This window comes from Pogoniulus pusillus, chromosome 18 (assembly GCF_015220805.1).
Source record: "Pogoniulus pusillus isolate bPogPus1 chromosome 18, bPogPus1.pri, whole genome shotgun sequence".
Taxonomy (NCBI): domain Eukaryota; kingdom Metazoa; phylum Chordata; class Aves; order Piciformes; family Lybiidae; genus Pogoniulus; species Pogoniulus pusillus.
The window spans coordinates 19,350,757-19,370,574 of NC_087281.1; the positions used below are offsets into that span (position 1 = coordinate 19,350,757).

At 43.1% G+C, this 19,818-nt stretch overlaps 1 protein-coding gene across 13 annotated transcripts in view; it reads right to left on the reverse strand.

Moving 5' to 3' along the window:
- Positions 1-11,764: 11,764 nt before the first annotated feature.
- Positions 11,765-19,818, reverse strand: part of CEP170 (centrosomal protein 170) — an 84,100-nt gene continuing 76,046 nt past the window's right edge. For all 13 annotated transcript variants that reach the window (XM_064158651.1, XM_064158646.1, XM_064158644.1 and 10 more), the window contains 3 exons: positions 17,094-17,187; positions 15,155-15,206; positions 11,765-14,155 (listed from right to left, as the gene is read on the reverse strand). In XM_064158651.1, coding sequence (XP_064014721.1) covers positions 13,866-14,155; positions 15,155-15,206; positions 17,094-17,187 — 436 coding nt within the window. In that variant the 3' untranslated portion in view covers positions 11,765-13,865. The remainder of the gene's footprint in view (positions 14,156-15,154; positions 15,207-17,093; positions 17,188-19,818) is intronic.

Genomic DNA, 19,818 nt, shown 5'->3' on the forward strand with positions numbered 1-19,818 from the left:
CAAAGAAAATCAGCTGAGGAATGTTCTCTTGAGTCTTTTAAGACAGGTTTTGCTTTTAGTCATAAGTGTCACCCATTAAAAAACACAAGGAGTCATAAGTGTCACCCATTAGAAAACACAAGGATTATTAATTACTATAAGCCTAGGTAAAAATATAAAGTGTTAAGAAAGAAATAGATTCACAGTGAAAAACTGCTCAAAGTCCTTTTACTTCACTGTAACAGATACGGGACCTTTTGCTGATGTGCCATGCAAAGCAGTGCTTTATTGTCACTCAGCACTGCAGAACTGGGATGTCCTGGTTAACTGGGCACAAGCAGTGCTTTTGTAATTAATCCTATGATAGATAAGGACTGGAGAAATTAGTCTAATCCAGATTTGTGTAGGCCATAGAAAACTTTTTACTTGCTCAATTGTAGTTTCATATTAGGGATTTGATAACCAGATTATCAGCTTTATTGTGACTTGAATTCCCTGCAAAGTCTATTCACCAAGCAGAATATCCTTTGTTAAAGATAGGTGAAACAAATTGAAAATCAGAATGAGCGTATCCCAGAGAGGAAGGGAAACTGTAAAATAAAAATACTTTCTCCCTTGCTCACCAGAATTTAACAGTAATAAATCCTTATAGTCCCTTTTTCTGGTGGGGGAAAAAAAAAGGCAGGCTGCTGATTTCTGCTGTGTTAAACTTTGCTGTCCAGGACAAGGACAGCCAAACATAAGGAGGTGACAAGCAACCATCAGTCACACAAGCACTTCTAGAACCTTATGGATATTGAGCTGGTCCCACTGGCTTTTACTGCACTGCCTCTGTGATGGGTTTGAGAAATATTCCCCCCACTAAAATTTACCAGGCCAGCTGAGATGGTTTGGAAGTAAGCTAAAGCTATATTTTACAGCAAGCTAAATTTACACGCATATATACCAAATATATTTACAGGTATTTACGATTATATACAATTTAGAAATAATGCAGAAATCCAATCCTCCCACCATGGACAAAGAAAGCCCAGAAGGGGCCATTGCCACCTTCTCTCCCCCCCAGGTAGAAACCCATCAAGATCTCATGCATTATAAGGGAAAGGTTAGTATATGGAGGAGTCATATGCAAAAAAAACAGTTACAGAGCCCAGAGCCCAAAAGCCAGGGGAGCAAAACTGTTTACACATTGCCGTTTTATCCCTCATAGCAAACCACTGAGTGATACAGACTTCATAATTATTATTCTTTTTACAAACAATACCCTTCTAACTCAGTCTACATTCAAATGTCCAGAAAGTTCCTCTATGGTTCCATGATTCTATGATAGGGGACAGGTTGTCTCCAGGACAACTGGTCTCCTGAGCTGACAGATGGAATCAGGGACCGGTATAGTCCCCCTGTAACCCAGGAGGAAGCAGTAAGGGACCTGATGAGCCACTTGGATCCGCACAAGTCCATGGGACCAGATGGGATCCATCCTAGGGTGCTGAGAGAGCTGGCAGGTAAGCTGGCCAAGACAGTCTCCATCATTTATCAACAGTCCTGTCTCACTGGAGAGGTCCCCAAAGACTGGAAGCTGGCCAATGCGATCCTCATCCACAAGAAGGGCCGGAAGGTGGAACAGGAAAACTACAGACCTGTCAGCCCTGACCTCAGTGCCAGGCAAGGTGATGGAACAGGTCATCTTGAGTGCCATTGCAAAGCACTGTTGCGGAGGGCAGGATTAATTCGTGGCCGAGTCGAGAATTTATCAAAAATAGATATTTTTTATTTTTACAAAACCCGCCCCCACAACTATATATACAAAGATTAATTTCGTTTGATAAACAGGTTAAGTTGCATGAGAATTCTACGAGGATACCATTAATAATCTGACTATATATATTTGGAAGTCAGTTTTTGGAAAAGGCTTTAGCTATTAATTAATAGCGGTTTTCTTACTAAATTAAGCTAAGCCAAATAACTCACTCAGGCTGGCTCGTGCAGTCGGTCTTCCTCCTCCAGCGGCTACAGGAGTCGTTAAGAGTCGTTAAGGGTCGTTAGGCAGACAAAGGTGTGCCTAACACCAAGGCAAGTCCTTTGGTCTCTCTTCAGTCCAGGCACAGGAGAGTGAGCGAACTCGTCCAGGCACAGGCAAAATCCAAAGCGGGAACCCAAAAGCGGGAAGACCCCCAATATTTATACCCTTCGCTAGACAAAGGGCAGAGTTACCACACTTTAGGCGCGAAAGCGCACGGCCAATCCCAGCCTGGCTCCAGCGCGGGAACTCACGGGGCAGTCCCCGCCCCCTTCTCGGCTGCAGGGCAGGCGAGGGGGGGGGAAACCAGGCGGCTTTTCCCCTTTCCCCCCGAAGTCCGGGCAGGAGAGGAATTTAGGGGTACAGGACTCCAGGACATCCCACCCCGGTGGTAATGAGCATCTTTGTCTAGAACTTGAGTGAGAGGTGATCCCCCTTCAATTTAGGAACCTATTAATATATATATATGGCTTAGCCTTTTCCAACATTAACAATACATTAATCGCCCCAACAATATTTAACAATACTTAACAAGGCTTAACAATAGCCCAAACAGTATTAACAAAGCTACACAGTCCATTTGAAGATTGCTCTGTTCCTGGTAGAGCAACCAAGTTCATGGCAGAGCCTTAGATGCTCTGAGTCCATGGCTGGAGGTCACAGTCCGTGGGTCCGGATGCCATCATCCACTGGCCACCCCGGTGATATGACTCCGTCTCTCGTGTAGCTGGTTCTCTCTTTCCCAGGTGCTGGTCAGGTAGTCAGGAACTGGTCCTCTGCCTCGGCCTTAACCTGTAAGGAGACAAAATCTGCCTCGGCCTATAAAGGCCAGGCTTGACAATTAATAACTGGGGACGATCCACCGTGCACTAATCCGGTGGCCTTTTGTACTGGGGCAGGTGGTCAGTGACCACGTGGCTCACCTAGGCAGCAGGTCTTTATTCTGGGGGCTTCTGTAGCTCTCCCCGTGACTGCTGACCATTAAAAGCTGCCGAGCCACTATTACACTAATTCAGTGTTTTGCCTCCCGTATGGGAGACGAGAAAGGGTTAACCTTTCTGTCTGGGGACGAGCTGCAGTTCCCAGCGGGGGGGCTGCCGCGTCTGGGCGAGCCGCTCCCGGAGCCACCGCTGGGTGTGCCGCTGCTGCTGGCCCTAGGCTTCTGGCGGCTGCCTCTGGATTTTGCAGCCGATTTCTGAAGGCACCGCACCAGATCCTTCAGCTGCCAGTCTGCCAGCTGCCTTAAAACAGTTTTTGGTACCCCTAAAGTCAGGGCTTGTCTATACCAACTGTTCTTTTCTCTGGGTCTCCAGTCACTCTGTGGGTCTCTGCCCCTTCCCCTCGGGGAGAAGCCTGAAGGACCGGTCCCCCTGGGGGGGCAGTCCTGCACTGGCCGGACCTGCCTGCGCAGAGTCCTGGGATTTTCTGGGGGAGAAGCACGAGACTGTCTCTCCCCAGCCCCTTTTCCTTCAGGAGACCCAAACCCAAACTGCAGCCCGTGGGCATTCAAGTCAGTTAACAGTTCAGCCCAAGTCATTACGTGCTCTTTAGCACCATCGTTCTCTGCATTTTCTCCAAGCACACGTTGAATTTTCTCAACATTCTTCATTAGTTGGATTTGCAGAGTTGCTGGCAAACCCTTCATAATAGGGTGCAGTCTCTCCGGGTCCACAGGGGCATAAAATGGGCAATCATAATGTCCCTTATCATAGATAGCCTGGACACAGGCAAGTCTGCGGAGAGCAGTGATGAGCTCAGAGGAGCTGGTGACCTTTAGTTCCGTCGGCTCCCCCCGGTAGGCTGGACGGACGCTGCTTGCCCAGTAAGCTATCCGGGCGGTGAGGCTGTGTGTCCCCTCGGGTTCACGTGTCAGGAACACATCGTCCCCCCAGTCTCCAGCAGCTTCCTGCGAGTCTAGAAGGACCCGGTCCCCACCGGCTCGGGACACTCGATACACATAGTCAGCGACTGAGTCCTCAGGATCTCTCGCATATTTGACTTGTAAGTCACTGAGCTGTGCATCTGTGAACTGTTTTTTGATCACGGTGGTCCCTGCAGCTCCTTTCCTGCCCTTCACGGACTCACTCCTAATCACAGGCAACACGTGCCTCTGCACCGCGGCGCCCTCCTCACCGGAGCTCTCTTCTCCGCTAGCTACGAGGGAATCCGGTCGGGACCGGCGCTTTCTGCGTGGCTTTGAGGCTTTCTGCCGCGCAGAGGCATGTGCAGGGGAATTCTCTGAGTCTCTGGCAGAGTCTTTTGTGCCTGGTTTCGGGGAACTCCTCTCCCCTGAAGAGCCCCTTGGGGCATTCTCTGCCTTTCTCCCCGATTCCCGCGAATCACTCCATTCAAATTCAGACACGGAGACCGAAGAGGTGGTGTCTGCAGGCGTTACAAGCCTTTCTTTCATCCGGGCAGTCAGTGCCGCGGTCAGGCTCTTTGTCTGCGCCAGCATGCTTTCCCAGATACTTTGGCATTTAGCTTTTTCGGCTAATAAGTCCTTTTCCAAGGCCTGAATTCTTTTTTCATAATTTTCAAATTCGGCCAGAGTCTGGGTCACGACTGACCCCAGAACAACAGAGAAATGCTCCGTTGGAGACTCAGAAATCACAGGGTCTGAGCGCTCAGCTAATTTCTCCAGGATTTTCTCCGGATTTTTACAATTTTTCTGAGCCCAAATTAAATCAAGACCTGTGATTAGGCATCCCTTTTCTTGTAGAAATTCTATGATTGAACTACCCAGCATACACTGCGCCATAATGTTGCGGAGGGCAGAAATACGTGGCCGAGAAGAAAATTTATCAAAAATAGATATTTTTTATTTTTACAAAACCCGCCCCCACAACTATATATACAAAGATTAATTTCGTTTGATAAACAGGTTAAGTTGCATGAGAATTCTACGAGGATACCATTAATAATCTGACTATATATATTTGGAAGTCAGTTTTTGGAAAAGGCTTTAGCTATTAATTAATAGCGGTTTTCTTACTAAATTAAGCTAAGCCAAATAACTCACTCAGGCTGGCTCGTGCAGTCGGTCTTCCTCCTCCAGCGGCTACAGGAGTCGTTAAGAGTCGTTAAGGGTCGTTAGGCAGACAAAGGTGTGCCTAACACCAAGGCAAGTCCTTTGGTCTCTCTTCAGTCCAGGCACAGGAGAGTGAGCGAACTCGTCCAGGCACAGGCAAAATCCAAAGCGGGAACCCAAAAGCGGGAAGACCCCCAATATTTATACCCTTCGCTAGACAAAGGGCAGAGTTACCACACTTTAGGCGCGAAAGCGCACGGCCAATCCCAGCCTGGCTCCAGCGCGGGAACTCACGGGGCAGTCCCCGCCCCCTTCTCGGCTGCAGGGCAGGCGAGGGGGGGGGAAACCAGGCGGCTTTTCCCCTTTCCCCCCGAAGTCCGGGCAGGAGAGGAATTTAGGGGTACAGGACTCCAGGACAAGCACCTACAGAATGGCCAAGGGATCAGGCCCAGACAGCACGGGCCTGCTGGGATGCGTGATCTTGGAGGTCTCTTCCAACCTGCTTGATTCTATGATTCTATGATTCTCTTAATCTGCTACAGCCTCAGTGCTGTGTCTCTTTAAAACTCTCCCTGTATGTTGATGTTTACCCTCATAAACTCAGGTGGAGAATGAGAAGGATGCTTCATAGAGATTTAGTCCTTCAGAGTGGTGGGGCATGTAGGTAAAGGCATCAACAGATCAAGCAGTCTCACACCTGAATTTCTAACTGCTTGTACAGGGAGGGGCCTTTCCAAGTGGTAAAAGTAGCAAATTGTTCTTTCATACACCACTGATTTTCCTCTTCAGTATCGTTCAGCAAGAAACAAACCAACCCCCCCAAAGGAGTACTTGCAAAAAGTAAGTAATGGCCCAAGTTATTCTCTCTTTTTTGTTTCGCACGTGTGGGTTATTTGCTGACATGGAAAGAACAAAAATATTCCTATTATTCAGTTTCCCAGTAAGTGAAAAATAGATATAGAATGATAAGATAATGAATCTGTGTTTAGCCATAGTGATCCAAATTGAGGAATTTTGAAATGAAGAAGGATTTTAAATTTGAGGAATAAAAAAAAAATGCCTGGAACATATAAAGAGGAATTGCCATCCAGGGAATACTCAAGACATCTTCCCATTTTTTTTCTCCAATTACTTCCCATAATTAAATCCCAACCAGCATTTTACCAGCTCAGTTACTAAGATTTCTTGTCCAAAGTTTGGCATCCAGCTTTCTAGTTTTTAACCTTGACTTGCCAGTCATTTTCGCTGTTTGACCCCAAGCAATTGCAGCTTGGCTTCTCCATTTGTCAGCATTGTTTGTACATCTGGGCTTGTGCCTGAGCCAATCCCCTGCTCTTCTTGATTCTGTGGCTCCTATTCACTTGTCAAATGCCTTTTATTTTTCAGCACTCCAGATTTAGCAACAACACCTGACTAGTTCTGGTATCTCAGTGTACCGATGGCCCCTTCCTCCTTTCTTTCACGGCTTTTGAATCAGTTCCAAGGATTTCATAACGCCCCTGAGGCATTCTCCTTAGCTACTTCAAGCAACCCCATGTAAGAACCACTGTTTCACAGATCTATCATTCAACTGAACATCTGCTCTTGTTTTTGCATTTCCAGAAATTTCACTCATTCTAGGAAACAGATGTAAGCATTTAATCAAGCATTCAAAAGCATTCAAAATGTAATGACAAGATCAGCATCTTCTTTTCATCCTGCAAATTAGATGTAGTGGAAGACGTGCTTTACAGAGTCTTTGCTGGCATTTCTCTCTCCTGTCTGCAAGAACGGCTGGAAGGGCTGTTCCCATTGTATGAGTGACCAGAGCCTGTAGCTGCTCTGACTGCCTCCTCTATCCCCATGCCCGAGGTCAGATGAACTGCAGAAATTGCTCTGCCAACTGCTAGCTCCCACAGTTTGCCCTGTTCCTGAGCTAGCAAATGAATGAGATAGAAAAGTGCAGCATGCACATCAAATACTGTTAGCCTCCCATTCCAAGCAACCTCTGGCAGGGCTACCAAGACCAGCTAGCTAATGCAGCGTGTTGCAATAGATTCCTACTTCTCAGCAGCTCCAAATATGCCAGCAAGGAGTGCTGTTAGAAATTCAGACGGGAAAGGAAGGGAGAAGTGAGCAAAATTTGTCTGTCTAGAAAGACACAGGCTGTTGCCTCTGTCATAACCTCTCAGAAGTCAGGGATAACTTTGGTATCGCAAAATGGGCATTGTTACTACCATCTGTCTGTATGTTGTCTGTGGTGGTTTGGGTGTTCTCCGCCCCCCAACACTTTGGAAATCACCCAGACTAGACTCAGCCAGCTCTGGAAATTGAATGAAGCTTATTATTTACAAATTAGCTCAATATAGAAGCAGATATTCACAGTATATACTGCTATATACAAGGTAAAAGGTAATACAGAAACACAACAGCCCTCCCAGAAACCTGAGTCCCCAGGAGGGGCTCCCAACTGCCCTTCCACCTTCTCTCACCCCTCAACCTTACCCCAGACGTTGCCTTGTGCCCCAAAGAAGAATGGGGAGTCGGCCAGGGGGAGTTAGGAAGGAAGTGGATTAATCAGAGAGATGGAAGGTGAGGTTAGAGAGAAATGCAGCTCAAAGTCCAGGCAGTGCTTGAACTGCCTTATCTATGTTTATACTCTTGTTCCTACACATCTCAGCAAGCCTATGAGTGAAGTAGACATCACCATTGTTTCTCTTTCATAGCTTGTGATCTAATCCTTCTCATCAAAACATTCTGGCTAGCTTCAAACTAGCACAATTGTCACTGAGATTTTTCTCATGGCAAAGCCTTCCCTCAGCACTTTCTAGAGAGAGATAATATATTAAGATTTTTTTTATTTTTCCCATCTGTAAGACCAGGTCGAAGCTGGTTTATAGTTTTGTTTTGTGTTTTTCCCTATGGAAACTTCATAACACAATGGATGTGTTTTGAAGTCCTCAAAAGATTTCAGAAGGAAAGCAGCACGGGAGGATAAAATCTTGCACCTGTTTGTTTGGTTTTTTTTACTTCAACGCTGCAGTGCCAGCCTACAAGCAAAATTGCTATTTGTAACATTATCTGGACTAGTCTCCTGTGCTGCTGTCTGGGGAACTCCAGAAAGTGGCAAGAGTGGTTCACTGATGTGCATGATTCTCCAAAACTCTTTTGGCTTGAAGCTTTTCACTATATCTCCCCAGAGAAAATCCTTAATTAGAAATTTCCTCCAGCTACGCTTTTTAATCATACCTTTGTTTTATAGAGATTTTTTTTTCTACTCTCCTCTACTTTCCCTCTTTTTTTTGGCTCACTGCATTTTAAACAGTAAGATAAGTTCCACCATGCTTCCTCGTCTGGAGAAATCTAAATACAAATTAAGAGAAGCCATTGAAGTCAGTCAGGACTCCAGCTGTGCTGCAGACTGAAAACTGCTGTGATTACTAATACACAGAATCACTCTTCAGCACTTCCAGCTGCCATCCTCTGCCAAGGACCAAGGAGGCTGCAGTCTCTCGCACCTGAGGCACATCTTGGAATAGGAATTGTGAAATTTCTGCACAGTTTCTGACCAGCTCTGAAAGCACTGCTCTTATGGCCAAGCTCTTACGTGCCACCTTTATCTCAGAGCTCTCCTCCACGCTAAAGCTGCCTCAAATTAACTGCACCTCTCAGTACTTACTTCCCTGGTCTGAGAGATGATCCTGCCTTTTCCTTTCCCACTGACTGCTGTTCATGTCATTTGGTTTCTTTCTAGAGTTGTTAACAAAAGTCTGCTTAGATTTTTTCACTTGAGTCTCCTAATCCAATAATGTCTGTTGAGAACAAGGCATTTTTCCCAGTTCATTTATGAATCGGTTGTCATAGTGGTATATTTATACAACTGGGGCTCTGTGCATGGAAGTATTAACTGAGAAATGCATTTCCCTTCTACAGCATACTGGCAATAGCTGTGGAAAGAACAGCAGCCAGTGAAGTTGGAGAGTATGAACAAGTCCTGAGCACCTGGGAAGCTATTCTAACCTCTTCACATCTTTGACTATACCACACTGGCATCTCTGAACATCAATAAAAACCCCTTGTCTTTCTAGAGCTGGGTGTTACTGAGAGCATTACTGTGTGCCGTTAATGTGGCCTTAATGCAGGAGTCCTCAGACTTTTTAAACAGGGAGCCGGTTCACTGTCCCTCAGACACTGCGGGGGGGTGGACTATAGTTTGGTTCCAGCCCAGCCTCGGCGAGTGCGTGGGGGCTGCGGAGGCCTTGCGAGGGGATTCAGCGGCAGGGAGCGGCTGCTTGGTTTCCCGCCCAGCCCCCGGCGAGCGGGGGGTGTGTGGGGGGGGGCCTCAGTAAATACTGTCGGGCCGCACTGAGGCCCCAGGGGGGCCGTGTCTGGCCTGTAGGCCGCAGTGTGAGGACCTCTGCCCTGATGCCACCAGATCTGGGAAACAAAAAAGAAATACGTGCACAAAAGATCAGAGCAGGCTGCTGCCAAGTCAGAGCAAAGCTGATCAACACCGAAATGCAGAAGTCTGGTGGAGAGCCCAAATTATGCCTAGAACACATACCCATCACATGCCCTAAACACCTGCCCGAATACTCACCTTGGCTCCCCCTTCCCGCTTGTTCCCAGGTGGAAGAGGGAAAGCAGACAAAAGCTCTGGCGCCTCTCAGTCTATCACAGACGACGCCGTATTTGGCCTTGTTTGGCAGCTTGCTTTGTTTTGTGGTAAACACAGGTCACAACCCTGGGCCCCGGCATCTGTCTGCCTTTGTTGGAGAAATAATTCAGGATTGGTTCTAGGGCTGCTTTTATCTGTTGCTATTCATTACAGGCGCTCGTCAAAAGGCTAAAAAGCCTAGCAATCTGCTTGTGTGCTGCTGCTGCTGCTTTTGTTTGTTCGCTACCTGTGTGCCTTACGTGCCCGTGTGCCACCACACTCTGCATCCCGTTACCTGTGTGCCTTACGTGCCCCTGGGTGCCACCACACTCTGCATCCCGTCACCTGTGTGCCTTACATGCATCTGTGTGCCACCACACGCTGCATCCCGTTACCTGTGTGCCTTACGTGCCCCTGTGTGCCACCACACTCTGCATCCCGTCACCTGTGTGCCTTACGTGCCCCTGTGTGCCACCACACTCTGCATCCCGTCACCTGTGTGCCTTACGTGCCCCTGTGTGCCACCACACTCTGCATCCCGTCACCTGTGTGCCTTACGTGCCCCTGTGTGCCACCACACTCTGCATCCCGTCACCTGTGTGCCTTACGTGCCCCTGGGTGTCACCACACTCTGCATCCCGTCACCTGTGTGCCTTACGTGCCCCTGGGTGTCACCACACTCTGCATCCCGTGTAGCTGGGGACTTGTCTACGACTGGCAGCCCTCACCCTGCCTGACCGAGCCCGAAGATAGGTAACGACCTAGCAACGGCCTAGCAACCAGTTTCTACGTCGGGACTTGCCGGCCTGCCGCGCCAGCCCGGGGGCCGACCCCTTGCTGTACACAGCACTCAACCGGCACTCAATCGGCCTGCCCCAGCCCACAAACCTGCACCCCGCTTCGCCCAGGTGGTTGCTGACCACCCGATGACTTACTGAGAGCCACGGCAGACCGCTTTCCGTGCCCGTGGGCCTTCTCAGGCGCCGTGCTCCCTCTGGACTGAACAAGCAGCAGGGCCCCGCCGCACCATCGCCATGCGCAGCCCCGCACCGGCGCTCGCTGCATGCATTTTCCCTCGATGCCCTTGGAGCGCCAATATCGAGGCTCTTCACCAGTCAGTACCCTAACTCTCTTTACTCGAGTTGGTGAAAGTTTATGCTTAACCTTACAGCGGCAGTGCGTGCTGCAAGGCTCTCTAGTGATAAACGTTTGCTAAAGACTTCTCCTAAATCGTTTAATTTGACTGTATGGGTACATTCTGCAAAACAGCTTTACCAACCACATCACAGAATCTGTGTTAATATTTCCTTTGTATTATTAATAAGCTATTCAATAATTTTTACATCAGCCTCATTACAGTTCACTCCTAACCCAGATTCACAGTATCACAGTATCACCAAGGTTGGAAGAGACCTCACAGATCATCAAGTCCAACCCTTTACCACAGTGCCCAAGGCTAGACCATGGCACCAAGTGCCACATCCAACCTTGCCTTGAACTGCCCCAGGGACGACGACTCCACCACCTCCCCCAACCCCCTCCTTAACAATAAGGTGGGAAGGAACCATTGGAGCTTTATACTCAACTCCGTTTTGTACTTGCAAGAAACTAGCTAAGAGAAAATGTAGTCTCTCGCAAGAAAAACATATGTAGAGTTGAAGCTGGGACAGAAGTAAAAAAGGCACCAGTCTGAAGCCAATTCAGAATGTTCAGTGAAGTCTTCTGACAGATCACGTAGAAAGAAAGCAGCCTGAAAATGATCTATTGTTTGGCCTAGCAAGTGTAGTGAGACTCATTTCCTTTCATTATACACAGGGAAGCAGTCACTGTTTGGTGGCTGGCACACTGGAATGTTTTTTTTGCCTCCAGCTATGCACGCACACAAAAATCAATTCAAGTGCAGAAATGAACTTGAGTACTGAGTACGAGAAAGTGAGAGGATACCACAGGCACAGACCCAGTGATGCAGAAGCAGCAATAATGCAACTTTCTCCAGAGAAAAGATGCTTACGAAAAAACCTAATTTCCTGTTTTACTGGAGGTAGGTTAGACTGCAGGAAGATTGTGTCAACTTCCTAGCTCTCAATAACATACTCACACGTTGTAAAGTTCCAGAAACACTTTATTTAAAAATGGAGTTGTAAATGCATATAACAAAATAACGTACATAATAAATGTAACAAAAATAAATAAGGAGAACATGTTCGTACAAAATAAGAACATAGTATGCAAAATGCTTGTTACAGAACACAAAGGTAGAGACGTCTGAAAGAACACAAACATAATTTTGCATGAAGAGCCTGCACCTTTAATCCTTCCTAGCCATTTCCTACTTTCCACTGGAGTCCGCAGAAAAAGTATGTTCCCAAGCATTAAACGTAAGAAGGAATTATGGCGATGATTTGGTACACTCTGATTTCAAGACCTAGCTCTAGTTTTGATTTGTTGTTGCCCTTCTGCACCTTCTAAAACCTTTCTCGTAGCCTCTGTAAACTAGTGGACAGTTCAGGCTTCCAGAGTTAGCTGGAGTAGAGCATATCAAGTCACACATGAAGGCTGTTTGCTTTTCATTTTTTTTAAAGAAAATAAGAAATTCCTTATATAACAGATTAGTGGTTTTGTTTTTACAACTCTACAAAAAAAGGTTTTTGCATTTTTTTATTAAGTGGTCCAACTTTTACTGACTTCTGAAACCTGTACAGTTTAAAAGTGTACAGAAAGTAATTTATTTTCCTTTTTTTTTTTTTTTTAAACAAACGTCATACAGGATTATTGCTGAAATATTAAAGACCATTTCATAAAAGCTGAAAAAAAATGTATCATTAACCTTAATATATAGAGAGACTGATGCAAACATAGGAAAATTCCAGTCTATTAGTTACAACGAAAAGAAACAACATTCCTCCATATTACAGTGTTCTGGAAATACAGTCATTTACCTTTAGTTTGATTATTGTTTCCAAATGTTAAGTTACTGGGACAACTTATAAGGAAAATAGGCTTATATAGGAAACTCTAAGTAGACTTGCTTTTCAGTGGTATAAGCAAAATGTCTGTTAGCAGTCATCTTCCAGAATCCTTTTAAATATGTAAGACAGAGACACCTTTACTAGCAAGACTACAGGAAAATATACGGAAGCAAATAAAATCATTTGCTTGGGAGTGCATCTATCGATCAAGCAAATTATGACAACTCTTATTTCCAGGTTCCCCAAGGAAAAAAAATTTACATCTGGTCATCATTCCAATGAACAGTTATTTCTTCTGTAAGCTTACATTGCATTTGAATTGGTGAGAGCCTGTTTGCCTCAATATCCTTAAGAATGCCTCACGTTGCCAGGTTGAAATTTGTTTATTCTTTGCAACGAACATGCGGACAGAAATATGATATGAAATACTTCTACTTCTGTTAAGATCAAAAAAAAAAAACATTTCAGTAAGACCAAAAAGTGCCAAATAGTCCTTTCGGAAGTGGATTAAAACACTGCAGTGATAATACAAGGACAGTATTAGCAGTCCTTTATGTACACCAAAACACTGCTTGCTGTTTCATGATCTCGATATGTTCGCCCATCACTCCCAGCAAATCTTAGTGCAAACATAATATGTGAACTTTGTAAACCCCAACACAATTTAGACAGTAACAAGAAGTCACAGAACCGTTTGAGATTTTCAGGCCGCAAGAACGAATGCTTTCTGAAATCTGTCTTACCTTTCGCAGTAATGTGTCATTGTAGTCAAAGGTAATGTTTCCTATATAAATTGTCTAATTCAGGATCAGGTGTAACTGTTCAACAGTTCTGTACATACTTTAATGGAGGAAGTCCATTCACCAAAGCAGCTTGGCAAAGAGATTTGGGGTTTCAGTAACATTAAATGTTAGACTGCTTGCAAGGCTTTTATAAAGAAAGAAAACTATTAAGGGAAAACTGCTGATATAATAATTATTTTGCAAAGCACACAACCACAAAGGGCAAACCTGCCACAATCTGCTTTTCTACACTGGTATCCTATGCATATCTTTATGATTCAAAAAGGATTTGTGTAACAATCAAAGTATCACAGTTAAAGAAAACTGGTTTAACAAATCAACCGCTGTTTGACCAAGCCTTTTTTTTTTTCTAATTATAAACCCAAAATTATAATTTTTACTTTATTCCTAAACATTCCACATAAAAACTTTTTGTATCAACACTGAGATGTCACTCACGCAGGGCAGAATCCTCCTCTTCCCCGTCTGGGTTAAACCTATTGAAATGTATGCTGAAATCTGACTCAGATTCAGCATTCTCAAATTCAGCTGCATCAGGGCCAGCAGTAGGTCGAAGAGCACGAGCTTCGGGCTGGCAGTTTGACTGCACTTGAGCACTTCCCCTGCTTTGGGAAACAGGACTGGACTTCGGCTTTGGCTGAGCTGGCAAGATGGGGCTGCCAAATCCCAGGTTGCTCAGTGCATCCAGGGTACCATCAGGGTCGATCATAGCATTAATTGCTAAGCAATCAAGAAAAGATAAACAGGTCAAGGAACAAACCATTAAAAACAAAGAAGTGATTTTTCTGTTACCATAAAACCCATGAAAATCTTGTTCTCACACTTTTGTTTTTATGATGATAGGCATGAGCTTTTACAAGTGGTGCCCACTACATATTTGCAGTTATACATATTTAGACAACACTGAAGTATACATAAATCAAAACTTCAGATGAAATGAAACTGCATGAACTAAACACTGCCTGATGTGTGGACACGAAAAAGAAGTAACAAATTGTCTACATTTAGCATACAGAGACTAAACATGGGAATTTTAGTAGTGTTTAAAGGCCTTTTTCTCTAATCTTACCTTTAGATTGTTTTGTTCCACCCCACACCTCCAAATATCTGAGGCTGAATGAAATGTATATGAAAGAGCAGTCTTTCATCCTTCTTGATGTGTAAAGATGGACATTCTGCCCACATACTGAAAGCAAACTGAAGCATCTACTCCAGTCTAATTTTACTGTACTGCAACAGGGTGGACTCAGTAGTCTTAAGGGAAGATGTCAAGAGCTAATACTATATTTTCACTTTATTGTATCAATTTATTCACTTAATTGTATCATATTTTAAAAATATATTTCCTATAGATAATGGTCCCAGTGTGCATTCTTCTCCTGAACTGTGCTACACACAAGGGTATTACTGATGTAAAAGACTATTTTATAAAGGCTAATCTGAGGATTCTCTGTCCCTTACTTTTCAGTATTTACTCCCAAATATATTTCTATTAAGAATGTTACATAAATATTTCCTCTGAGATTGTCTGTTAAGTTGAACCTTTTCTCATCATTAAAAGGAAAAAAAAGGAATAGGTGATGTCTCTTTACCAAAAGTGCCAGCATTTCACTGATACTGTGAACATACTTTAATAGGATGTTATAACTTCTGTTTCATTATATGTATTTAATAAAAAAATTAAAGCAAGCAACTACAAAAGTGAAAAAGAGTTTATACCTTGCAGCTGTTTCTCTACTCGTTTCAGTTCCTGTAAGATCGATGATATTTCCTAGGAAAGAGACAAACATGTTTACTACCTTTCAGTAGTGAGCAATCTTTCTTCTCAACCTTTGCAAGATGCTTTGGGTTGTTCCCCTAGCATCAAGCACACCATCCATATCCCCACAGGTCCTCAATGGCAGTAGTTGAGGCTGGACAAATGTGGCCCACTCTGGAATTAAGAGCTCCTCTGGACTGGCCAATTGGTAGGGTCAACAAAACCTCCCTCTTTCCCTTGCTCAGCTGTATATGCTACCTCTCAAGCAGAGATTTACAGACACCACACTTGTGTAGACATGGGACAAAGTAACAGCAAATGTTCAGAGGAAAGGTGTTAAACCTAGTGTTAATGGAATAGGCTGATTTATAACCTTACTCAAAAGTGAGTCGGAGTAGTATGATGACTACATGGGGATTTTGTCTGGATCCATTGGGCTCTGTGCCCATGAGACCCTATACAGCACATCAGTGGTGATCCTCAGAGCTCCTTTACCTTAGGAGTTTCTCTCCTCCGCACTACCTCCTAAGCAGCCACAGCAATGCACTCAGGAACACAACAATCATTAAATGTATCACTTCTGAAATGATAAATATGTAAATCCTACAACTGAAGTATCCTACACTAAAGATTAGTGTACTGTTAATCGACTGTGGAGGAGCACTATCAGTGGTCTTTGAAAGCTGAGAACCTTCAATTTACTGCTTTCAGAAACCCATTTAACAAACCCATTCTGTGCTAAGTAATGTGATTTCTGTGGGCGGCAGGAAGATTGATTACCTTGGATTTCACAAAGTCAGTATCTTTAAGCAGATGCCACATTTGTGCTGGACATAAATATCCCAAGGATAACATAAACAACATTGGGGAAAAAAAAACTTTGTAAAATATTGATCTTAGAAACAAACACACAACTAATCTTCTTTTCCAATGAATGCCTTAAAACTCCACATTTGAGGCATTTCAAATACAAAACACAAAGCTACAATCTTATTCTGGAAATGGGTAAGATTATACTGCCATATTTCTACAATTAGAAACTTCCATTAATAACTTCCTTAATTAAGCTTAAGTTCTCCACCCTGAGACTATCAGTGTATCTACTAAATTCTAATACTGAGCTGCTACTGATTGCTCTTAAAAAATATACCTATCTTTAGAAATTATGGGCTGAGTTCTCAATAAGTCCAGGAAGAAAAAAAAACAACAACAAACCAGTCTGGATGAGTTTAGTAGCTAACAGAGAAGTGCCAGCCAGTTCAATGCCAGAAGAAATGTGTTCACCTTTTGTTTCTGAGCAGTCCAGTGCAAAGTAGGTCAGAAGGAGCTTCCTTTCTGATCTTTCCCCTCAGAAACAAAATCTGCCTCAGTAAGCTGACAGCCTTAACAGCAGGACACTCCAGAAGGGAAAATGTATCTAAACTCTCCACTTGCTCTCACATGCAGAGATATTTTCCATACCCTGAACTCTTCTGTTTAGAAACAGAAGCAGTTACCACAAAACAGCATCCGTTCCCTCACACTGTCATGTAGTCTCATCATGAAATGGCCCTAATGAGGCAGAGGTAGAAGACTACATGAATCAACTAGAAGTAGCTGTTGCCATAAAGTTTTCACTTCCACACAAAATCCACTGATTATTTTTCACTGAGGAGTGCTTTTATTGCAATGTGTCAATTACAACTTCCTCTAATTCTTGTTTATTTTTAAAACAGCAGGTCTATGATTCTGTGATAGCAGGTCTTCATCATTATTAAAGATCTGGTTTAATCTTGAAATATACCAACTGTCTAAATAAAACCTTTTGAAGTTCATGTTGAAAATAACACATTACTCTGCTGAATATTTAAAAATGAAGTAAGAGGCTCAATCAGTCTTGGTAAAGTTAACTATTCATACCATGCTGGATGTTTTCACAATAGGAACTTCACTTTCAGCTCGCAACTTGTTTTCAATTTCCTCCCAATTTCTGTCTTTGTCCTTAAACAATATTCTAGAAGAAAGAAATTCAAGAAGAGTGTTTAAAATAAACAAATCTGAATGATTACATAACACATACAAGAAAGCAGCATAGGGAGCACTGAATGAAAACTCAAATGGGAAATACTGGAAACTGACAGAATCCAACCATTCCATCCAAAAGCTTCAGTTTTTCAGGGAAGCAGAGAGTTCAGCAACCTAATTTTTTTGTTACATTAAAATGGCAGTTCTGTAGCTAAACACTTGCTTGTGGTGTTGAAAACACTCAGCTAATGATATTTCTCCAGTACAGAGATGTAAAACAGCTGCATTTATTTGCCCATTTCATTTAATGAACACACCAGGAAATTAAAACAAAAATGCATTTCATCAGAAAGTCTCAACATGCAACTTGTATAAACATGATTTAGTACTAGGAGTCACTTGTACTACATGTTCTAAGAAGTAACTTCTGTTATTTGTGAAATAACATACTGTGGGATTCCCCTTTTTTATGCTTTCTTCCTTCCTGTGGTAGTTTTTGTTTTCATTGTCCTATCATAAACAAGTCCAGCTTTTTGAAGCATCTACCCTGTCGTATCACCACACAGATGCCCTCAGACAGCCCATTCAGAAACTGCTCTAACTCGCTTGAGGTCTTTCCTCTCTGCTGCTTCAGAACATGTTTTTGTCAGACGTTTCACTTAGAGCAAGTGGTGCTCTCATCACACAGTGTCATGACGTTGAGGCAAAGAATCACTTCTGCCAAGTGCCTTTAGCGTATGAACGTACAAAGCGTACAAAGAGCAAACATTAATACATCTTGTTGTGGAAGGAAAAGAGTAAATGAGAAGTAACCACAACTACAGTAAAGAAAACATGAAACACCACGTCCTCAAGGAGTGTTTTAGCATCCTGTGATAAAGCTGATCATCAGGTCTGACAAAACTGCTTTTATGTTCTGGAAGTGAATAGAAAAAGCTTGCAAAGTCATACACTGGCAGACCTGGATACTAGAAAGTGCAATTACAACAGGAAATTTAGGACCTGTCTGACACTGATTGGATAAAATAAACAAATAAAGACAAAGTAGGCCAAATAAAATCCTTTATAGTATCATACACTAAAAAAAACCAGGCAACTCCTAAAAATATTTTGATTCAGTAAACTGATTATCTCATGAAGCTATACTTTCAGTACTTTAATGACATTTGCATAACGCTGGCAACAAGCAGGATCATGGAAAATAAAGCTGTAATTAGCAAACAACAGCACTAGCAGAAAAAAACCAAAAGTTATTGTGACACTGCATGTTTTTTTCTTCTTGATCACGTTCTATTAAATTACTTATGTCTTTATGTATGTGATTAATGCCTTTTCTTGTCTAAGTGGTGTTTTCAGTCTCCTTTTAGGCATAATGTTCTTTTTTCTTAAAATCTGACAGTTTGCCATTTCGTAGGTAATTAACAAAATAAAACCCGTGAAAAAAGGCAATCAGAAATTTAAAACATATTATTTCTGCAATAAAATGGACAGGCCAATTTGGGTTTGATACTACTTTATGAAGTATACTTCCTTTTTACATTCTTCATTTCGTACACTAACTTCCCGGGGGTCTTCATCTTTGTCTCCTTTGCTCCTCCTCCTTCAAACCATACTCTTTAAATTAAAAGAACTTATTTATACATTTCTGCTGCCTTCTGCTCTTCTATTTCCTTACTTTCTGCCACTAATATACCTGAACTTTGTTATTTGTTTGTGTTCAGTCCCAATTTTCCTCTCACTGTGCTTTTAGGATGTGCAGTAAACTGCAGAAACCATCTAGTAATACCAGAGCACTCTGCATAACTGAAGAGGTACCTGTCTGCTACAAAGCAAGCAGTAACACTGCACTGATAAAAGCATGGAAATCTCACTGCAAAACCTACTTACCTCTTCCTTCCATAATCTCCAAAAATTCCTCTCAAACTCATTGTAACATACAGAACATACATAACTCTGTCAAAAAACCACAACTGCTAGCTGGACAGCTCCTGACATTCTCATTGTATTTGTTCTGGGCAGAAACTGTAACTGGCTTAACTGCTGTTTAAGGAAGGGAAGTCAAACTAACTGGTATGCTTATGTACATCAAAACAATGCTACCTTCTATGCTCTCTAAAAAAAATGAGCAAGAAACTACTTTTGTTGTTCTGATTCAAAATACTCATGATATTAGGAATATCATCACATTATTCAAACTCATTCTTAGCACCAGGAAAAGGAAGTTTGGATCTCAGTTCTGAGGAATATGGTAAATAATGATTAATAAAACTTTTTTCAATGTATTTTTATAGATCATCCTGGATGTCTATCACAAGTAAGTCAGTAAGAAAGACAATACATAAGAGAAACACACATTGGTAAGCAGAGTTCCTTACAGATGTCCCTGTATTTTTGCAGAGAATTGTGGTAAACCAAAATGTAGCATTTCACTTCTACTTCCAAATGTCAGGTGCCTTTCAGAATGACTTCCAAAAACCAGTCCCACTTGAGTACTCCTCTGCATGTATTTATTTGCTCCTTTTTTGAGCTCAGCTGTTAAATAAAGGCATGCACTCAGAGGCTGATCAGACTTAAACAGGTTGCAGACTTTATGCTGAAAAAGCCACAGGTAACATTGCTC